At 39.3% G+C, this 9063-nt stretch overlaps 1 protein-coding gene across 1 annotated transcript; it reads left to right on the top strand.

Moving 5' to 3' along the window:
* Positions 1-366: 366 nt before the first annotated feature.
* LOC121857263 (mucin-17-like) lies at positions 367-5929 on the top strand. Its single transcript, XM_042353256.1, has 5 exons — positions 367-425; positions 1496-1733; positions 1829-2051; positions 3094-5578; positions 5851-5929. The coding sequence occupies exons 1-5, from the start codon at positions 367-369 to the stop codon at positions 5927-5929; spliced, it is 3084 nt and encodes a 1027-aa protein (XP_042209190.1).
* Positions 5930-9063: the final 3134 nt, after the last annotated feature.

The following is a 9063-nucleotide window of genomic DNA, read 5'->3' as shown; positions in this document are numbered from 1 at the left end:
ACATTTACAGTAGTAGCTCCATAATCGTCGACACAATGACGTATGACTGCAAAACGTAATTACAAGGTAATTTAAACCAATACTATTGTTATGTTATTACTGAGCTTCAACAATTAAAATTTATGAGAGACAGAACTGGCTAACTGATCCTCGCGTGGGTCCTGCTATTTCTGGACCCATAAACTAGTTGCCAGTGAAGAAACTTTAGCCTGTGATGAATATGACGCCGGGAAAAGTAGAGAAAGGGGGCAGATGCTTAATAAACAAACACTGACGGAAAACACTAATTACACCTATCACTAAAACCATCCAAATGATGCCTTCGTAGACATCATCACAATTGGGGGGAAATGAAAAGGTAAAAACATGCAAAAAGAAAATATGGCAACTGTTAAGCTGGTCAAGCAGTGGTGGTTGGGATTCAGGTAAGGTCAAGTTGGTGAATAGGAGTGCATGTGTGAGGTGGGGTGTGTGTTGTGTGGTGGCGAGGTACAGAGAGGAGCAGCCAGCGTCCCGTCCTGCCTGAGACTGCACCTGGGTGTTGTGACCCGCCTCCAGTCACTACTATGACAGCTAACAGTAAATATTTATTTACTGGTCCTTTACTTTTATCTTTAGAAATCTTCATGAAGTGGTAGATCAGTTGTGTAGTGTTGAAAATGCAACGAGGAGGAGTGCAAACTAATGTGGTGTTACCTCCCTTTTGGCTTCAGTAGTAAGGTTGATGCTCACGTGTCACTACTTGTTGTCTTGTACAGTTATCTTAGTATTACCATTATGTGACCAACTCAATTTATCGTTCAGTCACTTACTACAATATTAAGTATAACTAACCACCAACTTCAGTGTTGGAATGAATTTACATTGCATTGCACCGATTCAAATACTGTATCAATACGCCTGTATCTTTGTGCTCCTTATTACCGAGGTTTCTTGCCTGACATATTCATCACAAAACAGTTTTTTTTATCTTAAACAAACAACATCCGAACTAATCAGTACCGTATCTTTCTAGGTTGTCAATCATGGATGGCTGTGCTAGTGATGGGTGTGCTATTGTCAGTAACCCATGCCCAGTGGTCCTATCGCTACCCTACCAACACACACAACACGGGGTACAGACCAGCTCACTATCCCAGTTATTCTCTAGATAGGAATTACCAGACTTTACACAACCCGTTCAATAATAACCCAGTCAAGCCCCAAGAAACAGTCAGATCCTCCTCAACTCAGTCCCCTGTCCAAAGGTACCCATCCACAACTCAGTCCCCTGTCCAAAGGTACCCATCCACAACTCAGTTCACTGTCCAAAGGTACTCGACTCAGTCCCCTAACCAAAGGCTTTACTCATTACAAAAGAACCCTACCCGAAGATATTATTCCCAATCTCAGCCCCAAGTCCAAGGCTACTATTCAGCTCAGTCCCCAATTCAACAATACCAGTCTTCAATTCAGCCCCCACTTCAACAATACCAGTTCCCAACTCACCCTGCAGTCCAACAGTACCAATCCTCAACTCAGCCCCCAGTCCAACAGTACCAATCCTCAACTCAGCCCCCAGTTCAACAGTACCAATCCTCAACTCAGCCCCCAGTTCAACAGTACCAATCCTCAACTCAGCCCCCAGTTCAACAGTACCAATCCTCAACTCAGCCCCCAGTTCAACAGTACCAACCCTCAACTCAGTCCCCAGTTCAACAGTACCAGTCCTCAAATCAACCCCCTATCGAGAGGTATCAATCACAGCACTTGCATCATCAAGCTGGCAGTTCTCTGAAGCCTGCAACCCTTCCTGGTCAACAGTCAACCGGATCTCAACACCCAATAGGTCATCCGTCTCCACAAATCACAAAGTCACAACAGCCTGCATATAGACCCACTCATCAGTCTACCAACCCCCATCATCTTCCATATAGGCCCACTCATCAGTCTACCAGCCCCCATCAGCCCACTCAACAGGCCAACTGGTGGCAACATCGGTACTACCCAGCTCAAGCCTCTGACAGAAGATACCAATCCACAGCAGCCTGGCCTTCTTATTACCAGCACAGGTACATATTGTATACATTGGGTTGAGGAATTTTTGTTTATAGAAAGAAGTGCCCGAAGTTAAATTTCAGGAGGTTCCAATTAATTAAAATAATGCTTGAAGTTGTATATTCATACAGGGCCTGGTTAAGGTTAGTGGAGGCCCTATGCCAAGGGCTCTAGCGGAGGGCCACATTCAAACACTAATATGTATGTACGTGGTTAGCACTTGTTGATTCACTGCAGATAAAACACTAGTAATAGAATCTTTGCTCACAATAAAATCAATAAAAACAATATATTAAAGTATATTTGTTTTATTGTATGATCTTAATGATTGCATTTTTTTTCGATTCCTAAACAGTCTTGTATTCATAGATATTAAAAGAAACTACAGTACTGTAAGTATTTGTTTTTAAGATGAGTACAGCAAACAAGAAAACTAAGCTAGAGGGGAAGATGCCCAAAATCGGGGGGGGGGGGCCAGCTCTATGCCATGGCATAACTAGTGTATGCTGTAACCAGGCCCTGTATTCACAGACTCCTTGAAGAAATGTCACAACTTACTGTTTTAACATATCATAATTACAAAATTTTTGGTTGTACAATTTTCTACATGATCTGTTCATAATTAAGAGGATCCATAATGACATTCTGGCCCTATGTAAGTACAGGTAGTTTACTATAAACTTAAACAAATCTTGTTCCTCCTCAGGTATCATCAACACTGGCCTCAAACTGGAAAGGCACCAAACACTCCAAAATACGGAATAGAGCCCTTTGACAATGGACACGCACACTTAGCAAAGACCACAATTACCACACCGACAAATATGGAACCAGGAAAAACCACATTTGTCAATTCAGAGATTGGAGAAAGCACGGCACTTCCACCCATCACATCCACAGCTGACACTCCACTTACCAAAACAAGGATGACAGTCATTATAACAGCCACAACTGACATGAAAACACCCATCAGTCTCTTAGCATCAAACTCGAGTACAACAACAAATGTGCCATTATATACAGAGACTACACCAATAAGCATTCCATGGACTACAGCTCATAGCTTCAGCACATTAGATGCTTCAGATATAAGCAAGTTGGACAAGTTGAAATCTGTCATTAGCACAACAGATTCTTCACATATGGGTGACACACACAACTTGAAGCCTGATATCAACACAACTAATGCTCAAACTATGGGTGATAAAGACAAATTGAAAGCAGATATCAATATTTACTCTTCATCAGTTATGCCCTCTGTTGAAATGGACAGTATGATGAATACTGCTGGCAAAATTCCCTCAAACTGGCCATTCACAATGAAGCCGGTTCAGGTCATTTTAAAAACTCAAACGTATGCAGATATCTCGTCACCAAAGCCCTCACTTCATAATGACACAAAGGAATCATCTGATCATATGACTGAAAACACGAGAAAACTTTTTGTGGAGAAGAACGTGAATGAATCATCAGATCTTGTGAGTGTAAACATTTCCCTTGGTAGTTCACCGGTCTGCTGCGAAGACAATCTCCAAAAACATGCTCCCAATGAAGGATTTCATATTGTAACTGAAAAAGTTACAACTTCTGAATTACCTTTATCACTTCCTGAAGACAATGGAACTAATAGTGCTGATAATTCACCACAGTACAATCAGGAAATGTTCTTATCTCATGAAAATACTACAAAAACTCTCTACCCATCTGAAAAGATTGACACTCTGTTACCTTCAAGTGATACAGAAACAGATTTTTTATCTACTGGGAAAGATAATGCAACATCTCCAGATTCATCTTTTGTACTACATGGTGAAGGTAACATTCCTCTATTAACCAAAGTATCTCACACCAATTCATCACCTAAGATCAATAAATCAGTAACTCTACAATTTAGAGAGAGTGATACAGTGCTTCCTACACATAATGATACTTTATCACCTGAGAATGATACGACATCCATTCCACTTTTACAAGGGAATGATCCTCCACAACCAAGTGATAATACTGCCCCATTACCTGTGGAAGAAACTGCACCGACTTCACTCGTACAGAATAAGAATGAACCTCTCCAACCAAGTGAGACAGTTAATGTGTCAACTAAACATGTAAAATTGGTCAAAGTTATTTCAAGGTCACAAATAGAAATGGACCACAACAAATCTCAATCTTCTCATCGAGTACCTGTAAAAATTTCTTCTCCACATCAGTGGGAAGAAGGTAGGAAAGGAATACCAATGCAAATAACTAACCAACCCTATAGAGTTAATGGTCATCCTAATCATCCACTGCAGGACCGCATCAAACCTCAAAGATTGCTTGTGCCATGGCCTACACCTCCTCGACGCTCCTTCCGACCAGGATATATTAAGAATCAGCATCTAAATGTTCCACCTCCTCCAAAAATGCTGTCCACACATAATAACAGTTCTGAAGGTATCCTTCCTCAGTTCAACCCAACAAGTGGCTTGCAATTCAAATTGTCTAAGCTTAAAGAAACAAAATCTGAACCCAACATAAAAGATGTTTTACCCCAGTTTAGCCCAACCAGTGGCAAGGTATTCACTTTAACACAGTCTGCTAATGATTCAAGCAAAATAAACAATGATATTAGTGAAGCTGCTACACCGAATTCACAACCTGACTCTGTTCATATGGTTAATGGTCCCTCTCTGGGTAATCATTTGCATAATAAAACAAAAAACCCTGAGGTCACTACAAAAGCAATTATGATCCACAACAAAGAGTCTGTAAGGCTGCCGCTAGGATATGATGAAAATGAATTCAATTCTTCTTTAAGTCACAAAGCAAATGACTACATGATAAGGTCTGATGACACAGATGATTACCAGGTGTCATTTGGCACTAAAGAGCAAGTAACCACTTCAGTGAGCCATAGGAATAACTTTAATAATGTCACTAATTCTACATCAGATACTGATGCAACAGCTTCACCTAATATATATAATGAACCTTTAACACCACCAACTGGATTAACATCAACTCAAAGTGCGACATATAAACCTGCTGAGGTAGCAGATGAAATCACAAAGACTTCTGCTTCTATTACCATTGAAGATAATCCTACAGTGATAATTAATGGGAATTTCTCCTTTACTAACACAAAACCAATAGTAAAGTCTGTAAGACAAAGGGAAGAGAATCAGTCAGTTGTTTTAGAAAAAAAAGATGATAATTATGATAGCCAGATTCTTCCTCTAAGAGAAATAGAGCCATCGAAGGTAGTGAGCTTCGACAGCACAATTATTGAGGAAGAGATAGAGCCTGATAACCTATCAAAAATTCAAACAGATTCTCAAAATTTTGAAGAGTTGAAAGAAAACACAAGTGTCCACTCTTTAGTGGCATTGTTCCAGAACACTGTACCCTCAAAAATAAGAGCCTCTTCTAATGAAAGAAACGACAGTGTTCTAAAGATCACCTCTATACAAGATTCCCTACAAGTACCAATAATGACTCAAAGTACTCCTCCAAGCCAACTAACAAAGGAATTCCATCAGGATCAACAAACAGCATTCAAAAGGTATCTTCCTTTAAAATCAACTAACCAAGAAGCTTCACCTCAGCCACTATTCCCTGTGAAGCCAGAGAATATGGCAGACAAACCAAATGAAGAGATACCTAAAATCTTATCAAACAAAAAGATGCCACAAAATTTACCTTCAAGCTACCTACTACTTTTACCACCACAAAAGTCAACTCCAAGGCATCAAAGTTTGTTCCTCCTGTCAAGACCACACAACTTTCCTCTTTCTCAGAGACCAGAAAACTTTTCTCAAAGAAAATATAATACAGGTATTTCTTTGTCATCAAGACCACAGGAATATTCTCAATCTGCAAGACCACAAAGTGTGTTACAACTATCTACACCTAAGAACCTTCTTCTTCAACAAACTCCACAAAATTTATCTCCACCAACGAGACTTGAGACCCTATCTCTATTTGCTAGACCACAAAACTTAAATCAAAATTCAAATGTGTATAATCAACCAACACCAACATCATCAATATTGCAATATGTCTCCCCAGGGAAACAGGAGTCACTGCTATCACAAGAGCACCCACCCATAGTGACAGTACCCAACTTAGATATCACTCCACCTACAGCTATACCTCCTATTCAGGACCAAGTTGAAGGAACAAGATCAAAACAGCAAACATCTATTGGAAGAAAACCCTCAGCAACAAAACCACAATCAGCCTCTGGAGTTCCAACACCAATTGTTTCAACTTACCAATCACCATCATTATTTGACCAACAAATACCTACCGGTACCCAGTCTGTTTCACCAGGTACACTGCAAGACAAACAACTTGCTAAAGAAGACACACATGATGTGACATCTAGTGCAACAGTCAGCTTCATATCACACATCTCCTCACTCACTACTATGGCACCAGCCACCACCAACCACAGCTCTTCACCATCAGTAACTGAAACTGAAGAGAGCCAGGTAAGTGGTATTCTGAAAGGATTGCCAGATTTCCTAAAAGGTTCTGTGGAAGTAGACACATCTAATTTACACAAGCATAATAATGTGGTTGTTAGTGACAGTTATGGTAGTGTGGCTTACCAGCGAAGGGGAATAAATTTCATAGATATACAAAATGATGTGTAATTCTGAAGTATAATGCTGTAGTGTAAATCATAGAAAGATAAGTACTGTAATAAAAAATGACAAAAGTTCAGTAATTCTTTAACCCTTTCACCTTGGGAGTGCAGTAGTCAAGTGGATACAGTGCTCGCTTCTGTTCCAGGGATTGGTTGTTTGATCCCCAGACACTCCCAGTACTAAGTTTACAATTTGAGGAAGTGAATGTGGTCGAGTGCAGTACCGGCCACGCTGCCTCCTTGTGTACCGAAAGCTTAGTATATAGTGTGCTGTATCTCCACTGTCCCTAACAGGCAGTCATGCCTATGGCACCCACTTTCACTTTTTTGCACTTGGGAAATATAATAATCTGTTGAGACTGGGAATGGAAAAAAAAAATTTAAACATTAAATTTTTTTTTCAAATAGTATAAAAAAGTTACATGAAAAATTATTTTGGTATTAAAATAATGTAGCTTCATGGAGGCTGGGATGGGATTTAAAGTTGCACATTCAGAGGGTCCTTGGGTTCTGGTGGTGAGCCAGAGTAATGGGAAAAAAGATAAGGTCAGTGCCTCTGATAGCAAGTTTGATCATTTCATCCCAGATTTCACTTTCGAAGCTATTATCTATCAATATTTTTAATGGTGTCAGGGGACAGACAAACTGCATTTCCTCACAGTTGTGTGCTGTATGGTTACCAGGTAATAAACTGAGCAATGTATGACAGCACAGACATGTTTTGTGGGAAAAAAAAAAATTGTTTTTCATAAAAGGAAACAAAATGACTGTTTTTTTTTGCATTGTACATGTACAGTAGAGTACAGTTTTTGCAACATACTGGTAACCCTTTTTATTCTCTCATTACTGTATTGTGTTAATTGATGTCCAGCAGCTAAATGGGTACAATGCTCACTTCTTATCTTAACCATAAACAACTGGGAGGTTTGTACGACTGTGGACAAAAGTTCGCTCCCTGTAGTGAAACTGAGACACGGGAATGAGTCTCCGAACTGACTTACCCTGATTGTTATCTGGTGCGGGTGTGCTGTGCGGGTCAATACTGCTTCAGTTTGGGAAGGGGCGAACTTTTGTCCACGATAGTACATAGACTATTTGCTCTTGATGGGAAAAGATGAGGATTTTTTTTAAATATGGGTCAAATTATATATCAGTATATATGTATTATATAAAAAAGAATGTGAAAAGGACAAATTTTGCTCACTGAATTGTACCATAATTATTTCACAATGATTTTGGAGTCCAAATCATCGCCACTAATGTCAGTCTCCTGCATCACAAACACTTTGTACACATGTTGATGATGCACTCCTAACTGGTACACATGCAACATGTAGAGAAGCACTTCTACCTCACTTTCCTCCTGGTCTTTAAGCACATCCCCTACACTGATGACTAGTTTGTTAGTGTCACTATTGCTGAAGCTCACACCCAAACTACCTATCATTTCTAATTTACGCAGCAAACCTACCAGTTCTTCAAACTCACGCTCTGATTTCCATAACATTTTACTTTTTTTTCTGGTTGTCAAGGCAACACTACTACAGCAAGGGGTCTTTCCACATGAAGTGTCACTGGAATTGCCAGATACTTTCTCCATGATGACTAAAACCACTACTAGTGGAGAGAGGGACATGGGGAGAGACCAAAATGGGAAGAAAAAGTTGCCACAAATCACAATAAATCATTCGAGTAGAAATGAGGCGCCAAACCTAAAAATCATGACATGGAAAATCCTGATTTGTATATACATGACTATCGTAGTTGTGGGACAAAAGGTGCTCATCATCTATTTACGAATACCATCATTTAAAGGTTCAGGCTCCTTGTGGACCAGAAGCTTAGAATTCAGTGTGCTGTGATCATATGACCCCCTAATAGGTCATCAGCCCTATGAGATCCACTTTCACTTTAAATTAAATCTTTAAGTAATTTGTACCTTGCATAAGGTATTTCACTGCAAAACTTCTAATCAAAATGCACTTATCTATTCTTCAGTCATTCACTCAAACTTTACAAAATTTTGACCGAGTTCCTTCAAGTTCCTAAGTTGCTTTATTGATTGTTAAACAAAATACAATTTACTCTTCTGGTAAGTAGATAATCTTAAAAGTCCTAAATTCTCTTTATGAAAAAAAAAAAAAAAAAATGAAATAAAAAAATACTGTACAGGTTACTTGTGAAATACTGTACTGTACTGTGCTGTACTGTAATCATGAAATATACATTAAATACAAGTTTAATGTCATGGGCCCAAATCATTAAAATGTAAATAATTTTCCTATACAGTAAACTGTAGCCAACCTTAATCCTTACATACATAAAGTACAAATAACGTTGCCAAAATACAAATACAGTTGGGTCTCACATTACGCGGTTAATGTAACCCGGAGGGT

The sequence above is a fragment of the Homarus americanus genome, unplaced genomic scaffold, assembly GCF_018991925.1.
Source record: "Homarus americanus isolate GMGI-L3 unplaced genomic scaffold, GMGI_Hamer_2.0 scaffold20465, whole genome shotgun sequence".
NCBI classification, from domain to species: domain Eukaryota; kingdom Metazoa; phylum Arthropoda; class Malacostraca; order Decapoda; family Nephropidae; genus Homarus; species Homarus americanus.
Note: the sequence above shows the minus strand (reverse complement) of the source record. Positions and strands in the feature narration are given on the sequence as shown.